The sequence below is a fragment of the Balaenoptera physalus genome (genome assembly GCF_965194825.1).
Source record: "Balaenoptera physalus genome assembly, chromosome: 15".
Taxonomy (NCBI): domain Eukaryota; kingdom Metazoa; phylum Chordata; class Mammalia; order Artiodactyla; family Balaenopteridae; genus Balaenoptera; species Balaenoptera physalus.
In genome coordinates, this window is record NC_138894.1 from 1,827,894 (window position 1) to 1,851,322 (window position 23,429).

General features: G+C 55.5%; 1 protein-coding gene across 4 annotated transcripts in view; it reads right to left on the bottom strand.

The window, feature by feature from the left end:
- Window positions 1-23,429, bottom strand: part of SH3RF3 (SH3 domain containing ring finger 3) — a 215,005-nt gene that overhangs the window by 36,003 nt on the left and 155,573 nt on the right. For all 4 annotated transcript variants that reach the window (XM_082426472.1, XM_082426474.1, XM_082426473.1 and 1 more), the window contains 3 exons: window positions 22,881-23,051; window positions 21,163-21,416; window positions 8,540-8,799 (listed from right to left, as the gene is read on the bottom strand). In XM_082426472.1, coding sequence (XP_082282598.1) covers window positions 8,540-8,799; window positions 21,163-21,416; window positions 22,881-23,051 — 685 coding nt within the window. The remainder of the gene's footprint in view (window positions 1-8,539; window positions 8,800-21,162; window positions 21,417-22,880; window positions 23,052-23,429) is intronic.

Genomic DNA, 23,429 nt, shown 5'->3' on the forward strand with positions numbered 1-23,429 from the left:
TTGACAGCCCCTTCTGGGATGTCCCTGAAGGACAAGGTGAAGGGCAGTCCTCCCAGGGGACAGGATCTCAGGCCATGCATCTGCTTGTGCACTTTGACTGGAAGAAGCAATGGCTGGACTGTGTGATTATAAACTGAGTCACGGGCTGTGGCCAGTGGTTTGGCTGGACTGTCAGGGACTTGGAAGGAACATGGTGGAAAATTGGTGACAAGGAGGTGTGGGAAAGTGGTTTGTGGACAGACCTCTCCGAATGGGCAGAAAATACGGAGATACATTTGTGTCCCATGTGGGTGTTCACAAGGGCGACCTCGGCAGAGAAGGGTTTCCATGACCCGTCCTGTGGACACCAGTCAGCCTCCTTCCGCAGCCAGTCCTGTCAAAGTGGCCGTGGCGGCAGGGATGGAGATGACGTGTAGGCTCATTATCATGGGCGTCCACTCACCAAGGCCTCCCTGGCTGTGGCCACTGCCAAGTGCCCAGTCTGCCAGCAGCAGAGACCAGCACTGAGCCCCTGACACAGCCCGTCCTCTGGGTGGTCAGCCAGCTCCCCGGCGGCAGGCTGGTTTCACTGGACCACTTCCACCACGGAAGGGGCAGCGTTTAGTTCCCACCGAAACAGCCACTCATTCTGGATATGGAGCTGCCTTCCCCGCGTGCAGCGCTTCTGCCGAAACTAACCCCTGTGGACTTATGCAATGCCTTAATCACCCACACGGTATCCCACACAGCACTGCTTCTGATCAAAGAACTCACTCCACAGAAAATGAAGCGTGTCAGTGGGCCCCTGCTCATGGAGTTCACCAGTCTCACCGTGCTCCTACAGTCCAGAAGAAGCCAGCCTGACAGAGAGGTGGAGTGGCCTTTTGAAGATCTGGTTCCAGGACCCACGAGTCTGGATCCAGGAGACCCCACGGGGCGTCTCAGTGTCACCACGCCCTGTGCTCAAGGTCAGTGGGAAACAAAGGCTGACGGCCGTTGTTTCCCCAGGCAGGCAGGACCGTTGACGACCCAGACCCTTCAGGAATGGAGCCCTGAGTCACCACCTGGTCAGAAGCACGGCAGCCGAGCTGCTTGCTGAGGGCGAAGGGGAGACGGAGCGGGTGGGGGGAGAAGGTGGATACAGAGACCAGGGCTGTAGTCGGCATGACGGTTTCCTCCTCGTTCTGTTAGGAATATGGCTGTGTGTGTAGGTGCACCCGTAAGATACCCTTATTTCTTCACTCTCCCATCCCTCATGATGGAACATCAGCGGTGCTGACTTTACAGCGCAGCGTTTCAGTTACAGGACACCAAGGAGGAGCGCGAGCGTCACGGAGGACTTGGCGTGCTCCCTGGGGAGCGTTGCGCGTTTCAGTGGCTCACAGCACAGCGGTCTCACACACGTCAGCAGGAGCGAGCTCCGCCGCTGACTGTATGTGCAGACAAGGCTGGGTCACAGAGTTGGGCCCAGGTGCCAAGCTGACGAGGGTGGATTGCGATGGTCCGTCTGCGCGGCAGCTTGGCCAGGCTGTGCGGCCAGCGGTCAACCGCTCGTCTGGATGCTGTGGGGAAGGCACGTTGCAGACATGATTCACTCCCGCAACCAGGGGCTTTAGGGAAGGGGGCACCTTAGAGCGTGCACCTCGATGGTCTGGGTGGCCGGTGTCAGCGGTCGAGGGCCTGGAGGGCAAGCGAGGTTTCCTAGGGAAGACCTTCTGCCTTGAGACGGTGTGTCAACTCCAGCCTGCGTCCCAGCCTGTCGGCCCCAAGGTCTCAGCTTCCAGCCTCCCCGATCGTCGTTAGAGCCAGGCCCCCAGATGAGTATTTCCACCTGCACCTCTCTCTCCTATTGGTTCTGCTTCTCTGCAGAACTCTGACTGAACAAACCAATAATTAATTTTTTAGTCGTTAGCAGAAGACGTTATTCCCATCTTAGTATTAAACAAGCTGAAATCTTTGGGATTTGTTTAAGGTGATAAAAAGTGAGGACGTGAGGACCTCCCTGGTGGCGCAGTGGTTAAGAGTCCGCCTGCCAATGCAGGGGACACGGATTCGAGCCCTGGTCCAGGAAGATGCCACATGCCGTGGAGCAACTGAGCCCGTGCACCACAACTACGCAGCCTGCACTCTAGAGCTGACTCAATCTGCATGACAGACTGGAAAAAATCTCCCACGTCTTTATGAGGACACAGTGATCACGGAAGGCGGCACCAGTGGTGGAATTCCGCACAAGAGAATCCAACCTGAGGTGGGATCACCCGTGGCCACTCGGACACACCGGATGTTCACCTTCCACACCACCAGCGAGCTCTTGTGGCTGCCCTGGGTGTCCAGGTGTGAAATCCCCCCCCCATCCTGATTAGTTACAGCAACTTCTGCCCTCTGGGGAGAGCTACAGAACGGCTATTACAAGTGATTCACAAATTCTTTTCCATTTCTAGAGTTTATTGCTATTTTTAAAATGAATTTTGGTTTATTGTTTTGCAGCAGAAACCCAATTTCTGACTGGAATAGTTTTCTTGGGCGCCATCCATCCTTCATGCTAAATGTCACGTGTGAAACCGACAACTTAAAAAAAACCCTTTCTACCCGTGTTTCTTGGTGGACACAGGAAATGGAGCCTCCAGTGAGGAGATGAACATGTACCATTTCACAAACAGAATGCCAACTAATCTGGCTTCATCTCGAGTAGCCTACGTGTCTCGATTCGGCAACATTAAGTGTCCTTCTTCTGAAACTGCAAAATCAAATCCCCTTTTAATTTTTCCTTAGAAGCCTTGGGGATACAAGTTTTACATCTGTATCTACCCCACAATTCTTATGGGAGCTGGCCTTCAATGAACTATCAAATTCCTAAGAATGATCTCCAATAGTTTTGTCCAAATACCTATGCTAAGCATGTATGAGATTAACTCACTTCCCCCCTCCAAACCCCAGGGTGGGAGATGCCATCGTGCCATCTTACTGATGGGGAAACCGCGGCAGAGGAAGCTCGCCCGAGTCCTCAGAGCAGGCTGCCTCACCGCCATACTCATTCATCCACTTGTGCCTTCTTTCTCCAAATTCAGGTTTCACTGGTTATGTAGTAGTTTTGGCTCCTGCTTCCTCCCCCATCCTCCGCTGTACCCTGAACACCTGGGCACCCAGAAGGAGAAGCTGCCCAACAGGGCAGAGGAGAGGGTGTGGGCCCTCACTGGCCAACAGGGCCTGGCTTTACGCCCAGTGGTTACTAGATGCCTGACCTTGGGCCCTCATGGGCACATCTGTGCCCTGAAAGGCTCACCAGCACCATGCCAAGCTGAGACCCAGAAGTAGCTGGATTGAGTCTCAGCCCAGGACAAAGGCCAGGGGCAGTAAAAGGAGAACTGGGGGTGGCCAGGCCTTCCTGGGAGAGAGCAAAGGAGAAGGTCCCGGGCTGCCTCTGAGTTCTCTGCTGACCCAGGAGGCCCCATCCTGTCCCACTCAGGGCCTGTGCCCCTGTCACAGGGAGGGACGCTCCAGTGGCATATCCCCTCCAAAAATAAGTCGCCTGTAAAACCTCTGATGTTGCTGTTTGGACAGCTGGGATTCGTGCTTTCAGGATGGGCCCATTTTCTGCCTGAAGATGACTCATCCACCACATGCCAGCTCTCCTCCTCCCACAGAGGGCAGTCCAGCCACAGGGAGTCGAGGGGAAGGCCTGAAGTCACCGGGGCTCCAGCGGCCCAGGGCATTCAGCAAAGGGCCCTCTGCCCCGCCAGGGCGCCAACCCCAGCGCCGGTGCAGGCTGCCCAGCACGCGTGTCCCCGGGAGGACGCAGGCTTCCATCGACCACAGCTGACCGGATGACGGCCAGACTTCTCAGCGACTCATTCAAGAAGCGGACGGGGTTCCCAAAGCCCTTGAGAACGTGCCACCTGGGCCGTGGGCTCAGCGGAGCGTCACGCGTAATCTGATTCCACTGCAGCCACACCGGAGGCGCAGCACTGATCGCGGGGCTCCCCGTGTTTGGGCCTGTCCTCCCCCAGGAGATCAGTGTGAGGACGGGGCCTGCAGTGGACTCCAGTCCTGGTGCGGTCAGACCCGGCCCACTCCCCCCGGGTTTAAGGTCTGCAGGACGCCTCCCCCACCCCCGCTGGTGGGGCTGGCGAGGCTGAAGCAGCCAGCGTGTGAGGCGGGAAGGCACTGCCTGTCTCAAAGCTGGAAACACGCTGGCAGCGACTGATACATTGGTTACAGAGCGACGGCAGCCCCCTCCCAGTCCACATGTTAGGAACAGCACAGGCAACGGCTTGCTTAGTGCAGTGAGGCTCAGTGGGGGAAACCAATTCACAAACCAGTGGTTCTTCGCTTTAGGGAAAGCTGCCTGGTTGTTCTAAGAGCTTCATCTTCAAGATTTCTTCAGACTGCACAGTCCTGAGTTTTCACTAAATGTATCATTGTAACCCTCCCATCGTATATACACACACTTTTAATCGGGGGGTGTGGTTAATAAAGGACCGTTCCCCTGCACTCCCATTTCCACGAGGTCCCGACGGCAGGCAGGCCCGCCTGCTACTCTCCTGGCTGTCAGCCCAAACCCGTCCCCCAGAGACTTAGCCACAAAGGCCACACCTTGTGAGTGGGCTCGGTTGAGCGGTTCACTACTGCGGGGCCCCCTACAGCTGCACTCGAGTCGTGCGGAACCAGAAGGCAGACAGCCCAGCTCACAGGCCCCTTTCCTGGGCTGACCTCAGGGCCTCCTGCCAGCAGTTACCCTGGACTTCTCACCCCTCAACTCCTGGACGAGCCAAAAACACCGGAGGTCACGGCCTCATGGGGATGGGGGGGCCACCAAAGTCAGCGCCCTGGATCCCAGACGGCACTGAGACCAGAGTTAGGCTGGCTCCACTGTCAATGCTCTGTGACCCCAGGCAAGTGCCAGCACCTCTGAGCCTCAGGAGGATCACCAAAAATTAACATTTTAATGCAAACATCTTTAGAGGCTCTTTCCAGTTCCAATACGCTATTACTTTGCGAAACGGAAACTCGCTCATCCATCAGCAGAAAGTTAACTTTCTTCTGACCCATAAAGTAAAGAACTTCCCACAAGTCACGTGAGTGAAACTCTCCTGGCAGCAGTTTTTCTGACACTCGTCAGTCAACAAATGTCACCAGGCCTTCTATGCACTCAGCACCCTCCAGGATCTGCCAGTCGACCTTCCCTGGAGTCACCCCGAGGGATAAGGATCCCCGCCACCTGGTGCTAATGTGCTCATAAAACCTCAAAGACAGGAAACAGCCGCTGACGGACCTGAGAGGTGAAATCTGGTAGTTGTTTCAAGCACAAAATAGATTTTCTAAGTGCAAAAGGGTTAACTGAAATCCTACAGAGCACCTTCTTAAAAGGTTTCCAAGATTTGGTCCCTGCTCTGCGATTTCTGGGTGCCACAAAGATGACCCCAAAAGTAGGATCCCTCCTTCAGAAGCACTAGATCCAAGTCCTTCAACGGGAAGATATGACTCCCACCTGCTGCACCTTCCGAAGACGAAACCTCCCTGTCTCCACTCCTGGGGTCTTCCCCACGCCCTGGGGGCGCCTCTAATCCTTCCACCCCTGGGGGCTGGGGGATCCCGCACTTGACGGCTGCACCGAGGGTCTGCTTCAGACTGGCAGCTTCGAAGTACATGTACTTCCAGGTCTCCTCGGAAGCACCGGCCCCTCCCATCCAGGGCCACCCCAGGCAGACCCATCCCCAAGCAGAACAGATGCCTGGCCGGGCCAAGGGACCCAGGTTCTGGGAGAGTCTCCGGTGCTGGATCAGAACCAGCCCACCCAGGCCCCCCGGCTCCACACTCCGCCCTGCATTGCCGGTCCTCATCCCTGTGGATGCAGCCCATGGAGCTGCTCTGTGCCGGCGGCTCGGCCGCAGGGCAGGCCCTGCAGGGAGCGGGCGCGACCAGGCCGGGGGGCGGGAAGAGCACTGGGAGAGCGGCTGGGGGGCGCACACGCTGGCTCAGGGCCCTCCTGTCAGCACGTGAGTCTCTCTGACCCCCACCCCCGGGGGCCGAGCAGGGCCCACGTGCAGGGCCCGCCTGGAGCAGGGCTGACAGCCCCGACCCCCAGGGGCACAGCTAGCGATGCCCGCCTGCCAGGGACGGCCAGCAGCACCTCCACATGCAGGGCCGCCGCGCTCGGAGGGCCGGATGGAATTTCAGCGGAGCTCGGCACCAGGAACGCGGGCGCTGAGGTTCGGGTCCCTGCGGACAGTGCAGGTGGAGCTCACTGCCTTTTCCTGAGGAAAACTCAGTAACAGAAACAGCCTGGAGAATACTGCCGATTACCTTAATAAAGCCTTTTGCCGTAATTAAACACGTGTGCACCTACGATGGGCTCACCCAGCGATAGACGGGAAGCAGCCCGCCGCGCTCTCAGGGGGTGCAATCTGCGGCTCTGGTCTCAGAGGGGCAGGGTCAGCCCAGGGCAACGCCGGCAGGCCCCCAGCGCCCAGCTTGCCCCGGCTTCCCTCCAACGGCCGCCGCCAGCCCTGCTGCCAGAAACGGCAGCTGCGGCGCTTTGCGCTTCACTCTAAATTGGGAAAAATTCAACTGGGGGTGCAGGAGGGAAAACACCCACAGGTGCCTTTTCAGACCGGTGCTTCTTCTCGCTGTGTCTGAGAAGTGAGAAAAGCAAGCCACACAGACGACGTGCTTGTCTCCCGGCTTTGACGCTGCCGGTCACGGCTGCCCCTGCGGACACCTGCCCACTTCCTGCCACCAGATCCACGTCACCTCTGCCGGGAGCGCAGCGGGAACCCCACACCCCCTGCTCGGCTGGCACGGGCTGCTGCCTGGCCGACCCGAGCCGCCTGAGCTGAGGTGACGCGGCCGTTCCTCGTTAGGCGGGAGCTGCTGGCGGAGCGTGGGCGTCGAGCGAAGCCAAGCGCCCCCAAGAGCGGAGCCAGTGACCACGGAGGAGGGCGGAGGGGTATCACTCCCCACGAGGCCCCCAAACACCCGATCCCGCTCAGGCAGCAGCCCCGTCTCTTTCACAAACTAGAAGGGGGTAACTTGTTCACAAACTAGAAGGAGGGAACTTGCGGCCAAGAACCAGAATCGGTCACGGAGCTACCACGGCTCTTCCCTTTCTGAGTCAGAGGCCCCAGGGAGCTTGTCTTCAGGAAGGTCGTCCAAGTGAGAGGGTGGGACCACCCACCCTCCTGGGGAGACCTGGCTACGTCTCCCGCCCAGGCAGCGAGGTGGGAGAAGTGGACCACGACGGGTGATCTTCAAGCAGACGCGGACGCAAAACACAAAGCAAAGAGTCCCTTCATGCCCAGGCACCTGCCGGTCTCAGGAGGAGGCAGCCGTCATGGCCGAGACGGAGGCCTCTCCCTCTCCAGGGAGCGTGGGGAGAGCATCCCTCTGGACCAGGGGACAGGTGGTGAGGAGGCCTGAGCATCTCTGTGAGGTGCCTGGGCCCTGAGAGCACGGGGTGGTGAGGGGTGGGTGTGCCTCTGGGGTCCCAGGCAGACAGCCTGAGCCATCTGGATTGGGTACCGTCCCCGAGGGAGAGGAGAGGCTGCCATCTAGGTCGAGGGGCACACTCTAATCAAAGGCTGGCTTTACAGTGAGAGGTTTGAAAACATCCACAGACCGTGGCAAAGCCAAGAGAGAGTGAGAACAAGCCGCTTCGAGAACAAGGCCAATAAAGGGAGTGGCCCCTGCCGGGGACCCAGCCCACTCTCCAGCACAGCCCGGGCAGCGCCGAGGCCTGACCACCCGACACGTCTCACTGGCTTTGGATGTGAAAGAGGCAAAACAGCTCATCAACAATTTTTTATACAGATCGTATGGTGAAATGACAACGTTTCTGGATATTTGGTCTAATAGAGTATACCACTAAAATGAACTCCATGTTTTATCTTATTTTTAAATTGTTTTAACTTTCAAAAATGTGACTTACTGGAAGACTGTAAGTTACATATGTGGCTTGAATTATGGTTTCATGGGACAGCACTGACTTAGAAATCTGGACTCTCGTGCTGGCTCACCTGAGGTCTAGCTGGTGGCAATGGAGGCAAGCTCCCTGGACTCGGATTTCTTTCCGAAATCAGCCCAACTTCCTTCACTGCTAAAGAAGAGCTGAAATGCCATCCACACCCACTAGGAGGCTGGCCTCCTCCTCTGGCTGCTGGCCCGTGGCTGAGCGGGTTGTGCTGCACGAGGACGGCACACTGAGGGAGAAGGCCCTGCTCACATGGCACGTGAGTAGATCCGTGGATTTGTTCTTAGAGGTCCTGGCACTTGGCAGAAGGTGGCTAATCCCAGCAAAGTGAGTAGTTTACAATGACTTTGCAACAGGAGGAACGAAGCATCTTGAGGGGGCACTTTTTCTCATGTGCGAGAAAACCAGTTGGGCTCCGGTCAGCCCTCCCCGAACCTGCGGCCACCGGAGCGCCACCGCTTTGCTGGCTTGGCCTCCCTCTGTGTCACACGCCCGGTGCCCACACGCGAGCCTTAATTTACAAAACGAGATTGGCGTCTGATGCCCAAGAGGGACAACCAGCCGGGCCCGGGCCGCCCAGGGTGGGCCACTTACCCTTTCGCTTCTCCTCTCGTCGGGTCTACCTCCTGCGCTGGTGGGGCTGGGTGCCGACCGGCCGCCCGCAGGGCCCACTCCGGCCTCCCCGTTGAGGTGGACGGCGCTGACGTTGGGAGGAGTGACGGCCGAGGCTGCCGACGTGAGCGGGATGGCTGGCCGGGGGCTGTGCTGCGGGGACCCCACGGCGGGCAGGCTCTGGGCGCGCAGGGGCGACACTGCGGCGGTGGGCCGGCCCTGGGCCTGGGCCGGGTGGGCAGCTGGGAGAGAGGGGCGGAGAGAGCAGGGGGAGGTGAGTCTGCAGCCGGCAGCGTGGGGGGCCACGGCCCGCCCTCCACCCGCACCCCTGCTGAGTCTCCAGCCCCAGCTGCAGCCGCAGGCGGGGCAAGGAGGCCTCTGGGCAGCCGGCCGCCCCCGCCGCACCAGGAGCCGGGAGGTGGCCTCTGAGGCTGCCGCAATCAAGGCCCTTCCCAGTTTCTCCCGTCTTTGAACTGGTGTTCTCTGCTGTAAGGAACCAGTACGTTCGGGAGGGTTGCAGAACCACCCCGTTCGGCCCTTCGTAGGCCTGAATCCCTGCAGGAGCCCGGAAGAGGCCCGGGGAGGCCCTGGGCTGCCGGGCACCGCTGCGCGTGAGAGGACCCCTGGGGACAGCGTGGCCCCGGTCGGCCTCCACCCGCAAGTGGAGCGGCCCAGCCCTCGGCCGCCACGCCTGCTGCTCGAGCTGGCCGAGCGGGGGCGGTTGTGTGAGGACCCACGGACCGATGGCTCACCGTCCGTCTCCCCACTCCAGCGTGAGCTCCACGGGTGGGACTTCCGTGTCTCATTCACTAACGTATTCCAGACAGCTGGAACAGTGCCCGGCACGTAGTAGGTGCTTAATAAAATTCATTCGGAATGAACGAGCCTTTGAGAAAGGAGAACCCTGGCTAAAACATCTCTACAGATTTCCCAGAACTGAAAGGCTGGAGAAGAAAACAACACTCCATGAGAGAGAGGCATGGCTCACAACACAGGCCTGTGGCAGGCTCGGAATCCACAGGCCTTCGGTACAATTCACCCTCAACCTCACCCGCCCGGCGGGACCCAGACACACGCGGCCGACCTGTCGCCCTGCTGGGCCTGCTGGTCAGTGACGTCAAAGCAGATGTGGGCTGTCTAAGGACGAGTGTGGCCACGCCGTTACTCCCAGTCTCTGCCCCTCCTCTCCTCTCTATCCTGTTGTTTCAGTAGCTCTGGAGCCCCCAGATCCCGCTACCCTGCACAGGTCCACTCTGCCTCCCAGGACCAAGGTCCAGTGGTGCTTTAAAGAGAGCAGGTGAATGAGTAAATGACCTACCTTATCGCCCACTCTGTCCTTTCCTTACTCTCAGGCTATCACTTCCCACTTCATGGATGGAACGGACGCTGGAGACTCCCCCAGCGTCAGGGCAACCTCTGTCCAGACCCAGCCCCTCAGCCTCCAGGGTGCAGGGTCCCACGGGGCGACCCTTCACCCTCACTGACATCTCCCACACCCCATCTCTCCCGTCCTCAACTCCGCCCCTCCTATAACTGACTAACCAGCCCGAGGCCCTCCCCCCATACTCCCTCCTCTCTACCGGCACCTCCTTTCCTGCTGCCTTGGCCCCTACGTGCTCGGAACAGGGTCCACATGGCCCTTCCTTCCTTTTCCCTCGACTCTCTGATGGGCCTGTGTTTGGTGTCTGCTCGTCCTCTGAGGCTTGACGGTTACGGCGAGTTTGGGTTTGCGTTTATGTCTGTGATTCCGCCTCACACGAGGGCCCATCTTCCGTCTGGGGGACCCTGCCGTGATCATCCTCGAGGATTCTCTCTCCCGGCCTCTGCTCTCTGCTTCTGAAAGTCGTGTTAGAAGTCATCTGGAGCTCGGCGTCCACCCCGTGTGTACTTTCTTCTCGTTTTGCCTCTGCTCCATCTCCGGACAAGCTCCTCTGCAGGGCTCCCGGTGTGGCCAAGTCCATCTCAGCTGTGTCCAGTCCAGAGCGTGTGTCACCCACAGAGGTTTTGTATTTAAATATATGTTTCCTTTCCAAAGTTTCAAGTTGCTTCTGTCCTATCCAGTGGTTTCTGATTCACATCCATCTACCTGCTGTTTTACTTTTCTTCTTCATAACACTATTTTTTCTTCCTTTTGTGGAATGGACATTATTCCTTCTTCTTCCTCTTGGAGGAGCTGAAATGTGCCGATTTCAAAGCCTTCTTCGGTTCTCCTGCCCGTTCTTCAGGCTGCTGGCTTCTGTGATGCAGGACTTTCCCACGAGCTGAGCGCAGGCTCGCCCTGAGCGTGAGTGTCTCGCTGCCCTGTTTCCCCTCTTTTATCCCCTCCTGCAGTTTTGTTGCTGCTTCTGCCTGGCCTCTGGGACCTCCCCTCAGAACCAGGTGTAATCGGGTGGCTTGAGTCTGGTCCTGCAGGAAAGGTGCAGATCTAGCCCTCGGGCCAGAGCCAGACTCAGCTCCAAGTCCAGGTGGGGCTCCATTCCCTCCCTCATCCCAGGCAGGGGCTCCGTACTGACCACTCCCAGGAGGGGGCTCAGCCCTTAGACCAGTGCACCTGGCTTGGATCCCTGACGCCCTCCAGGGGCTGCCTGTCTGTGTTCTCCTGCAGGAGGGGAAAGCCACCACCACCTGCTTCATCCCGGAACCCAGGAGGCCAGCATATCAACCCTCTCGTGTCCCATTTGTTTACATCCAGAGTTGCTTCTTTAAGTATCAAAAACCAACCAACCTCTCTGTGTTCACAGCAGAAGGGGGTGGGATTTCCACATGAATCACTCTTCCAGGCTTCCAGGAGTCCTCAACTCACTTCTGTCTCCTGAAATACGGTTTCTCACCCCATCATTCCATCAAATGTATCTGGACAAGATCAATTATGACTCCCCTGTCACCACACTTAATGGACACTTTTCTGTTTTCAGAAAAAGTATCTATTGATCTAGCCATTTCTCTTCACACCAATATCACACTGATCATTGTGGCTTTTTAATATGTCTTGAAATCAGTGTTAGCTTTCCAACTTTTTCTTTTCAAGGTTGTTTTAACTATTCTAGGTCCTCTGCATGCCTGTATGAATCTGGGAACCAGATTGTCAATTTCTACCAAAAAGTTGGGTGAGATCTTGATTGGTATTCCATTGAAGCTATAGGTCAGTTTTTGGCGAATAAACACCTTAACAATACTGTTTTCTCACTCCTGAATAAAGTATACCTCTCTACTTATTTAAGACTTCTTTCTTTAACTTGCAATATTTTGGAGTGTTCATTGTGCTGGTCTTACTCATCTTTTGTCAGATTTATTCCTAAGTAATTTATATTTTTGATGCTATTAAAATTGGTATCATTTTTTTAATGTCAATTTCCAATTATTCATTGCTGGTGTAGAGAAACAAAACTGACTTTTGTATATTGATCTTGTATCCTGTAACCTTGCTGAAACTAATTTATTGTCTCTAAAAAAATCTTTGTCTGTGTCTGTGTGTATGTGACTGTGAATTCCTTAAGGTTCTCTATGTACAAGATCACGTCATCTGCAAACACAGATGGTCTTACTCTTTCCTTTCCCATCTCCACACCTCTTCTTCCTCTGCCTTGACTAACTGTTCTGGCTAGAATTTAACAGCACAATGTTGAATAGAACTGGTAAGAGTGGACATCCCTACCTTGACGCTGACCCTGGGGAAAGCTTTCAGTTTTTTTTTTTTTTAATTAATTTTATTTATTTTTGGCTGTGTTGGGTCCTCGTTGCTGCATCCGGGCTTCCTCTAGCTGCGGCGAGTGGTGGCTTCTCTTGTTGCAGAGCACAGGATCTAGGTGCGCGGGCTTCAGTAGTTGTGGCGCATGGGCTTAGTTGCTCTGCGGCGGCATGGGGGATCTTCCCAGACCAGGGCTCAAACCGGTGTCCCCTGCATTGGCAGGTGGATTCTTAATCATTGTGCCACCAGGGAAGTCCCAGCTTTTAGTTTCTCACCGTTAAGTCTGAGGTTAGCTGTGGGTTTTCACATATACCCTTTATCAGGCTGAGAAGCTCACTTCTCTTTTCTCATTTTCTGAGAGTTTTAATATGCAGACGTGCACAGCGCAGCAAAAAAAACTTGAGTCATTTGATGCACATCTTTGTTCTGAATCCTACTCTGTCTAATTTATGTTGGATTTTGTCAAAATTTTTTTCCACATCTACTGAAATGATATTATGTTCATTTTTGAGTTTGTTAATACATTGAATTGTATTGACTGTCAAACATTAATCAAACCTTAAGTTCCTGGGATAAACTCTACTTGATCATGATGTATTATCCTTTTTACTTATCTCTGTATTTTACTTGCTAAAATTTTGCTGAGAACTTTTACACCTATGTTTTGAGTGATACTGGTCTGTAGTTTTACTTTTTAATGTCTTTGTCTGGTTTTGTTATGAGGGTAATGCTGGCTTCATGAAAGAGTTAGGAAGCATTCTCTCTTCTTTTCAATTTTCTGGAAGAGTTTCCGTAGAATTGTTATAATTCCTTCCTTAACCAATAGGTATAATTCATCAATGAAGCCACTTAGGCCTGGAGTTTTCTTTGTGAAAGGTTTTAAACTAATTCAATTTCTTTAATAAATAGAGGTCTATCCAGGTTTTTTAGTTCACCTTAAGTTATCAAATTGTGTCTTTTAAGAAATATATCCATTTTGTCTAATTTGTTAAGTTTATTGGCATAAAGTTTTTAAAAATAATAATCCCTTATCATTCTGTAGAATCTGAAGTGATGTCAGTTTTATTATCCATGGTAATGATAACTTGTGTATCTCTCTTTATTCTTTATCCATCTGTCTAGAGGTTTATCAATTCTGAATCAATTTGGATCCTGACTCCGTCACCTGTTAGTCAGGCAGCCTCAGGCAAGTCACTTAATGCTTCTGAACCTCATTTTCTCTTTTGTAAAAGAAAGAAAACAGAATCTACCCTGATGGGTTGTTTTTAGTATTTAAGATTGTAGTCTGTTTGAGACGCACACATCTCACTTAGGGGCCACAGCTCAGTATTCACTAATTCAGTGATCATGGAAACCTTACAGAACACCATAAAACCATAGAGACTGCGAATAATGGGATCAACTGTGTGTCCTTCTAATTTTAACTGATTTATGGTTTTATATTTAAAGTATTAAAATCTGTTTTCTGTTCACAGCATATGGTTGGGTCTTGTCTTTTTTTTTTTCCGTAACAATCTCTGAATTCTACTTGAGGCTATTCAGATGATTTGTATTTAATGTGATTATTTATATGATTAGGTATAAACCTACATTTTACTACAAGTTTTCTATCTGACCCATGTACTTTGTTCCCGTTCCCCTCTTTTTACACCTTCTTTTGAATTAATGGAAGTTTCTGTGATTCTATTTTATCGCCTCTGTTAGCCTGTTTGCTGAAACTCTTTGCTTTGACGTTTAGCGGTTGCCTGCATCTCTAGTTTATGGTCACCTACCTACACGTCCTCACACAGCACACGAACAGACTCAAGACTCCCGACAATGTGCACGGTGCTTCTGGGCTTCCCCTCCCACCCTCTGTGCATCTGCCATCACATACTTTACTTTTATACACATTTTAAATCCCAAACTGCACTATTTCTATTTTTGTTTAAACAGTCAGTTTTAAAGATTTTTAAATAGTAAGGAAAAAATTTTATGCATTTATCCATGTAGTTACCATTTCTAGTTCTCCTCATTCCTTTGTATAGATTCCCATTTCCAACTGGTGTCATTTCCCTTCTTCCTAAAGAACGTTGTTCAACATTTTTCATAGTGTGGGTCCATTGGTGATGAAATCTTTTAGCTTTACTGTGTCTGAATGATTCTTTATTTTGCTTTCATTTATTTATTTATTTATTTATTTTTTTGGCTGCACTGGGTCTTCGTTACGGCACGCAGGCTTCTCTAGTTGTGGCACACAGGCTTAGTTGCCCCTCGGCGTGTGGGATCTTAGTTCCCTAACCGGGGATCGAACCCGTGTCCCCTGTATTGGAAGGCAGATTCTTAACCACTGGACCACCAGGGAAGTCCCGCTTTCATTTATGAAAGGTACTTTTACTGCGTATAGAATCCTAACTTGACAGATTCATTTCTTTCAGGATTTATTTAGTTTCCTACTGTCTTCTCACTTGCAGTATTCCTGGCAAGAAATCTACCTTCATCCTTATTTTTTCCTACTTCACATGTGTTTTTTTCTCTTGCTACTTCTAAGGTTTTCTTCATCACAGATTGTGAATGATTTGATGATAATTTGCCTTGGTGTAGTTTCCTCCATGTTCCTTGTGCTTGGGATTCGCCAACTGTCACTGATCTGTGAGTTTACAGTTTTCATCAAATTTAGAACAATTTTGGTCATTATTTCTTCAAATAATTTTTCTGTCCCACCCTTTTCTCCTTTAGTTTGGGGACTCCAGTTAAAAATATATTTGGCCACTTGAAGTTGCCCCACTGCTCACTGATGCTCTTTTAGTTTTAAAAAATTCTCTTTTATCTCTGTTTCACTTTTCATAGTTTCTATCGCTATATCTTCAAGTTCACTAATATTTTCTTAGCAACGTCTAACCTGCCATTAATGCCATCCAGTGTATTCTTGATCTCACACAGTGTAGTTATTTCTTAAAGTTTGATTTTGGTCTTTAACATATCTTCCATGTTTCTACTTACCTTTCTGAGCATATTGAATGCAATTATAACATCTGTTTTAATATCTTTGTCCGCTAATTCAAACATCTGTGTCAGTTCTGAGTCAGCTTTGATTGACTGGTTGGTTGATCTCATCACTGTGGGGCATGTTTTCCTGCTCCTCCCCACGCCCAGTGCTTCTTTACTGCCATCAGACACAGGTGGGACGAGAGCGGTGCTGCCACTACCAGGCGAGGCCCCTCTGCACGGACGGCCCCGTGCCCTAGGAGCCGGCTGGCGGGAACAGGCGCCTTCCAGCTGCGTATCTGCGGACACTGAGAGTGAGGACCCTTCCTGTCACTGTGCTCCTGGCTCCATGCGTTCCTCACACACCCCTGCCTATTAGTCCTCAGCGTCCTGGTCCAGGGATGCTGTGTACCCGCTGGGCTTTTCTCTCTGTGCAGATCCCTCCCCACTGGGGCTCGGTCACCCAGACCCTCATCTCCGCACCACCCCCTCCAGGGCACCTGCTGGGCTCACCTTCGCGACCCTCCCCATGCCAACGCCTGGCCTTCTCTCCAGGCAGCGAGCTGGGATCCTCCTCTTTGCTCTCATCTACCGTGGGTCACTGTCCTTAGTTTTCTAGTATCTAGTGTCTCACAAACCACTGTGTTATATATTTGTCTGTTTTTTCAGTTGTTCTGGTGGAAGGGTAAATCCTGACCTCATTACTTTATCTTAGCCGTAAGCAGAAATCTAGTTTTATCCTTTGGATACAAAAATCTGGTTACATCTATTATTTAAAACCCTTCAGGAGCCCTGCTGCCCTCAGAATAAAAACTGAGGTTCCCGGACACAGTGGAAGAGCTGTCCTGCCCTGCTCCCTCCCGCACTGGGCCCCTTTGGGTCCTCAGGCCCCAGCCCTCAGCTGGCTCCGAGCTCCTCCCACGTTCCACCTCACTCCACCACTGCACGCTCAGCTCTGCCGCTTTAAGACCAAAAGTAAACTTTGCCTCGGCAGGGAAACGTCACCAACACCCAGCTTCTCCTTCCTACCTCTGGCTCAGTCACATCCAATTAGATAAAGTCACCCCGCGTAGAAACCACGGTCTCTCTCCTCCCCACCCCTCCGCCCGCTCATCCCCCTGCTGGACTCCCTTTCTGCTTTGTCAGCCCACATACTTCCTATCAGTCCTTTAGGAAGCAAGGCGGCATCACCTCTCGAAGATGGTTCACAGGCCCCTCTGCAGCCGCTCCCACTTTCCTCCCTGGTCTGAGTGAGGTACCCCTCCCACTCCGTGCACCTTAGTACCCCCCAGGCCTCCACCCCAGTGCTTTTCAAATTCCACTGTAAGCGTGTGTCTCCTCGTCCTCCTCTCTGAGTGGGGGTAGAAACGGGTTTCTGGTTCTTCTCTGTATGTCTGGACCCCGGCAGAGGCCCCAGGTACCCAGCTCTCTTCCAGCGCTTTTTGCTGATGAGTGAATGGCCGTACAGGGCTCTTGCCCTCCGGTGCCATGGCCGGTGCAATCGGGCCTTTGTTCAACTGCCTGACTTTGGCTCGGGCTGAGAACACTGATGAGGGCCTCTCAGGTGCCTGGGCTGGGGTTTGCGGAAACGGGCAATCACTGCAGTGAGCAATCCACTGCCTGTGCTGTCAGCAGTCTGTTCTCGCCCTCTAGATGCAGAGTGAAGTGGAAAGTGCCGTGGGAACTCCGTGGCATTTAATTACTGAAATGATGGGGGGAAGCCTCCCGTAGCCTGGCTGTGGCAGCACAAGCATGCGGACAAGCCCTGGGCTGGAACGCGCCGGGGAAGCCGTTAAACCATCCTGTGCCTCACTCTTCCCACACGTAAAATTAAACAGATGGAAGAGCATGCCTGTCACCCGTGGTGGTTACCATGGTGATCGAGGACAGAGACGCAGTGTTGTTCTGCCCTGGCCGTGCCAATTTCTTTCATTCTGCTCTCCTTCCATTCCATAAATGAGACGGGCAGGTCACGTTCTGCTCTGAATTGGGGAGGGTGCTGTAACGGTGGGGCACGGAAAGGCCACCGCAGGGCACCTGGTGCAGAGCCAGGGCGGCCATGCTGGAGGCACATGCCGACCTCTCGGGGTCACCAGGCACAGGGAAGTGCGTGAGGTGGGCTGGGTGAGTGGATGAGAGGTTCACAAGCAGAAGGGACCTGGCTTGGGACTTGGGCTGCCCAGAACCTGCTCAGGTGCTCCCAGGGCCTAGGAGACCAGCATCTGGGTGCACGTCTCACCAGTCATGCAGCAGCAGTCAGGGAGCTCCAGGGCTCATTGATCACTAGGCGCTCCGCGGCTGCATCGTAGCCAGAGGCTGAAATAAACACCATCAGCTGCTCTAAGCCAGGGCCAGCTGGAATGTAACGGCTGGGGCGAGAGGTCTGGCACAGACAACATTCCTGCAGACTCTTTTAGGACAGAGACAACTGGTTCTTCCCCAGGGCCCCGGAGGCCAGTTGCAAGAACAGACCTTACTTTTCATTAATTTAAGCAAAACAACAACAAAAATCCATATATGAAGGACTATAGGCATTTACAGGGTCTCTGGGATGGCAGAGTCAGTCTTGGAGGCTCTACACCAGGGCAGTGCCAAGCCCACCCATGAGGCTTCCTTGGTACAGATCCCATTGCTGCTGTTTGGGAACACCACCCAGCACGAGGCTGAACACCAGGCACCAGAAGTCCGCCCTGTACCCACGGATGACCGGGCACTGGGCACAGGAAGTCCACCCTGTACCCACGGATGACTGGGCACTGGGCAGAGGAAGTCCACCCTGTACCCACGGATGACCGGCCCTGGGCACAGGAAGTCCACCCTGTACCCACGGATGACCGGGCACTGGGCACAGGAAGTCCACCCTGTACCCACGGATGACCGGGCCCTGGGCACAGGAAGTCCACCCTGTACCCACGGATGACCGGGCACTGGGCACAGGAAGTCCACCCTGTACCCACGGATGACCGGGCCCTGGGCACAGGAAGACCACCCTGTACCCACGGATGACCGGGCACTGGGCAGAGGAAGTCCACCCTGTACCCACGGATGACCGGGCACTGGGCACAGGAAGTCCACCCTGTACCCACGGATGACCGGGCACTGGGCAGAGGAAGTCCACCCTGTACCCACGGATGACCGGGCACTGGGCACAGGAAGTCCACCCTGTACCCACGGATGACCGGGCACTGGGCACAGCAAGTCCACCCTGTACCCACGGATGACCGGGCACTGGGCAGAGGAAGTCCACCCTGTACCCACGGATGACCGGGCCCTGGGCAGAGGAAGTCCACCCTGTACCCACGGATGACCGGTCACTGGGCACAGGAAGTCCGCCCTGTACCCACGGATGACCGGGCCCTGGGCACAGGAAGTCCGCCCTGTACCCACGGATGACCGGGCACTGGGCACAGGAAGTCCGCCCTGTACCCACGGATGACCGGCCCTGGGCACAGGAAGTCCACCCTGTACCCACGGATGACCGGGCACTGGGCACAGGAAGTCCACCCTGTACCCACGGATGACCGGGCACTGGGCACAGCAAGTCCACCCTGTACCCACGGATGACCGGGCCCTGGGCACAGGAAGACCACCCTGTACCCACGGATGACCGGGCACTGGGCAGAGGAAGTCCACCCTGTACCCACGGATGACCGGGCCCTGGGCACAGGAAGTCCACCCTGTACCCACGGATGACCGGGCACTGGGCACAGGAAGTCCACCCTGTACCCACGGATGACCGGGCACTGGGCACAGAAAGTCCGCCCTGGTCCCCTGAAAAGCTGAGTGTTTCACCACCACCTTCACCCCCAAAAGGGATCCAGGGGCCCCTCATGTTTCGTCCTCTGAAAGGGAGTCACATTCAGGATGTCTGTCCAGAGTCCAGGCCGGCGCCAGCACCTCACCTGCCAGGCGCGGACGAGCAGCACTGCCCCCTACCGTGGCGAGGGGGGATTCACACACAGACAGGAGCCCCACATCTGGAGGCTGGTCCAGGTCTGCCAGGGCCACGCTGGACCAGCGCCCACTACACCCCTCAGAGCCACAGGCCATACCCTCCCCCGTAAACCAGACCCCTCTGGTCGCCTCTAGGTCAGGGGGCGGCTTCGCTGTTCTCCAGGGCAGCCAATCCAGACACCGGCAAACTGCACTTGCAGCCCTGCCCCTCCCAGCTCTTCCATGCGGCCCCTGTGCCCCCCAACAGCTCATTATTTTGTCCCAGTTCTGCAACCCCATCCCTGGGGCCAGGCCACTGTCACCTCTCACCTGGACAGCAGCACCTCGCCAGTCCCCAAGCCAACTCTTCCTCCCTACTGTGCCCGGTGACATCTGGTAAAGCGTCACCCTCTTGTTCGAAAGCCCTGGGGGTTCCCACGGCCTGGACCAGAGTTCGGCCCTGACCGCTGGTAAAGAATCACATGTGCCTTGTTGACTCCGTGCCCTGCGCGCTCCAGGGCTGTCCTCTGACAGGATGGTACAGGCGGCTGCGTTGAGCACGCGCCACACCCGCCGGGGGCACGTCCTCGCACACCATCCCGGCAGGAGGGGCCCCAGCGCAGGCCCCCTGCTGCCCCTCGGGCCTTCAACCCGCCCTGCTCGCTGCCCTCGCTGAACCGCTCCAGCTGGAGGACAAGGACGCGCTTCTCCCACTTCTGCGCCTTTGTTCCCTTCCCTCTGCCTGGGTGCTACAGGCGGCTCCGCCTGGGACCGATCCCTGCGGCGAAGCCCCCACCCCAGCCTCGCCACAAGCGCCCGCAGCAGACCCCGCGCCAGGCACTCTCCGCCGCCCCCGCCCCCGCCCCCGCCCCCGCCTCCCTGAGGGCCCCGCCTCCCCGCCGGCCCCGCCTCCCCGAGGGCCAGTCCCGGGGCTGAGAGCAGGGCCCGCTCTGAAACACTGGGCTTCCCGCCAGCGCTCAGCAATTCTTCCCCGACAATGGGGGACGGGGGGCGCCCGGACACCCGCCCCCCTCGTGCCCCTCGGCCGCGACTGGGAAGGACTGTGGCCCCACTGTGCTGAGTGTTGTCTGGGCTTTTCACACCGAGGAGATGCTTTCTGGAGACTCCTAGCGGGCCGTCTCTGGCTGGCCAGAGTCTAGAAAACAGTGTACTTTACTGCTCTAAAGAATTCACATGTTTTGTCCTTTAAGCCTTACTTTGAAAAGAAGAGAGATGACTTCTGAGAATAAGGTTAGGGTGGGAAAAGGAATTCTGTGTCATTTAAGTGAAATTCAGAGGTACCTCCTCCTGTTCTGGTCCCTTGTCACTGCACGGTGACAATGTTACTGGTTCTACGTGTCAGAAAGTTACTGGCCTGGCTCCCAGGAGCATCACGTGAGCCACGCTTAGCAGCTCCTCTTAGCTCACTGCCAAGCTTCCAAGCAAGACGTGCTAAACCCTCTTCCCGCCTTCATGATCCACCCCACACTTTCCGTCATCTCACACTACACTGGGAGCGACCTGGATTCTCCTGAATTCCGGTCAGTCTGGCTATTGGTGAAGCTGCATGGAGGTGGAGAGTCAATGGCCATCACTCCCTCCAGACTCAAAGCATCTCAGGAAGGGACCCTCTGGATCTGTCTCATTACTGGCTCTGTCCTGGGGGTGCTGCCTAATCGGGAGACCCCCTTAGCACCTGGCACTTGGATGTAGGTGACCCACAGCGGCTGACGAGGGTGCCCAGAGGCGCCAAGGTAACCTCACTGGTCCACCCAGCCCTCTGGCTACCTGAAGTGTATAAACACCTGTGAATTCTCTAATCCATTCCAGCTGCCAGAACAGGCTAACATGATTAAGTCAACACATCCCCCAAGATTAGCACAAGTTCATGATTACGACGGGCCCCTCCATGGACTGCTCGAGACCTGGGCCAAAAGGATGCTCATGACTTCTGACCCTGAGACCACCCTCCTCAAATTTTCCAGCAGAGTGAGGCCCATGGGAGCCTGCTACGTACCGGGGGGGCCGGCGCTCCGGGCTTGGCTGGCCGCTGGCTGAACTGAGTGCCGCAGACAACTGCCCAGTGCGGACGAGACGGCCTGGTGCTGGGCCGGAGCCTGGGCCATGGTGAGGGGGAGGGCCGGCCTCAGGGCCGTGGCCGGGCTACTTAGACTCCCACCGCCTGGGTGAAGAGTTGTGGCCATCCCCTTGGCCAGCGGAGACCCTCCGACCGCATTATTCCGGGGTGGCCCAGCCCCACCTACAGGAACCCTGAGGAAATAAACAGAATGAAGTCAGGGGAGGGCACAGATGCAACCACACCACACAGGCCACTGACGAAGGCCCTGAGAGACGAAGGCCCTGAGAGGCAGAGGCCACGTGGTCCAGGGACAAATCCTGAAGCACCACCAAGAGAACACCTGCAGGCATGCAATGCCCAGAGCTCAGGCTGGCAGCAGAGCCCCCTTTACAACAGCATGGTCTCTCGATGCGAATATTTGAGAAACAGCAAGAGAACCCTAAGAAACAGAGAAATGATGCTAATCAGATATTTTGTTCCAGAGCCACTGCCTTGATTTAGTGTAACAAACAGCTGTGTGTCCCCAACACATGCAGAAGGAATGGGCTTGGACGCATCTGGCAGGCGGCAGGAAGCAGGACCCGTCTCCCTCTGGACACAGCTTCCTGGCTCTGGGGCCTCCAGGAAAGGGTGCAGACAAGCCCTGCGCTCCTGAGGGACGCCGGGGAACTTGCGGTTTCGCCCCATACTTTCCAGATGAAGCCGGTGTCGACAGCCCAGGAACACAAAGGAGCACAGGACCCTGAGACGGGCTCTGAGGGTCTCTCCTGCACGTGCCGGCGCTGAGCCGTGCACCAGCTCTGAGCATGTGGTCTGGGCTGGGAAGTTCCTGGGGTCCAGTTTCAGGGATCAAATGCCTTCCAGTTGTCTAAGAGCTGGGAAAACGTCCCTTCTGTCCCCTCAGGATCTCAGTCGTGAAACCCCGGAGCCACACGTGGGGGAGGGCAGGCACTGCCGCAGGGGTCCGGGGCCATGTGGGAGGGCCCCGGGGAAGCAGAGCCTCTGCGGAGCAGCTGTGGGGAGAAGGGCCTCCTCGTCCAGGGCCACGGGGCCACGGGGCTCACAAACGGTGGGCCTTTCCAGGAGAGACCGTGGGTGACGTGGCTCCCCTCCCCGCTGCTTCGAAGGTGCGAGTCGGTCCGGCGTCAGTGCAGGTTTGGGCATTGTTCAGTTGTCTTCCTGGAAGTCTTGTTCCAAAGAGAGCAGAAGCCCGGGGGCGAGTCTCCAGCGGACCTGCGTGTCCTGGGCTGTGAACCAGGGCTGGGTAATCCAGGGTTCCACCCTGCAGTGGACGCTTCCTGCCATGGAAACATCTGACAACCCTGGGTCATCTCTAGCGAATTTTTAAACTTGCTTTTCCTAGGTTATAAAAACTATCAGTAAATTTGTAAAACACAGGAAATCACAAGGAAGAAAAGAAATTAATCACCCATAATGCTCCGCTCAATAATAATGGTTAACTTCTGGGAATATGTAATCTTGCCTTCACGTGTGTGAATGGCATGTGCTTCTCGCACACCCCCCCGCTGTACTCACACGTGCACACACGCACACGCATTCACACATGCCCGCGTGCCCACAAGGTCCCGCCCTGGAATGCACGCCCCCGCGTGGAGCTGCCGCGCGCGACTCTGCTCCTCGTGGGCGCGCCTCACCTGGAGACGGGCGTCACGTAGTTCCCCGGGAACACGCCTGAGAGCCCCGTCCGCAGTGCTGTGCCCTTGAACCAGCCGTCCCGACACTTCTCCAGCACGCGGTACGTGTCGCCCTTGCGCAGCTCCAGCTCGTCGCTCTTCTGGGGCTTGTAGGCGTAGAGCGCCAGGTACCTGCGGCAGGAGAGGCAGGCCGGTGAGGGGGCGCAGCCAGGAGCAGCTACCAGGAGGGGCGGGCAGGGAAGGGACCGAGCGCCCCTGGGGACCCAGCAGCCACGGCCCCCACGCCCTGCGCTGAGCCGGCCGGCGGAGCGCACGGAGGCCACGCGACTCGCCCGAGGCCCTGGAGGACCTGCCAGACCAGATTGTGGCGCCAGCTCTCTGGGCCCCTGCTTCATTCTCTTCTCTCTGCTTCATGCCTGATGCTCTGGGCAAGAGAAAGCCTTTGGGAAAACGGGGGTGAGCTATGCAGCCCGGGGCTGGGTTTTCCTCGTTTCCTCTCACCTGCCTGCTTACCCATCCATCTAAGCTGGAAGAGACTCAGGGGCCCTT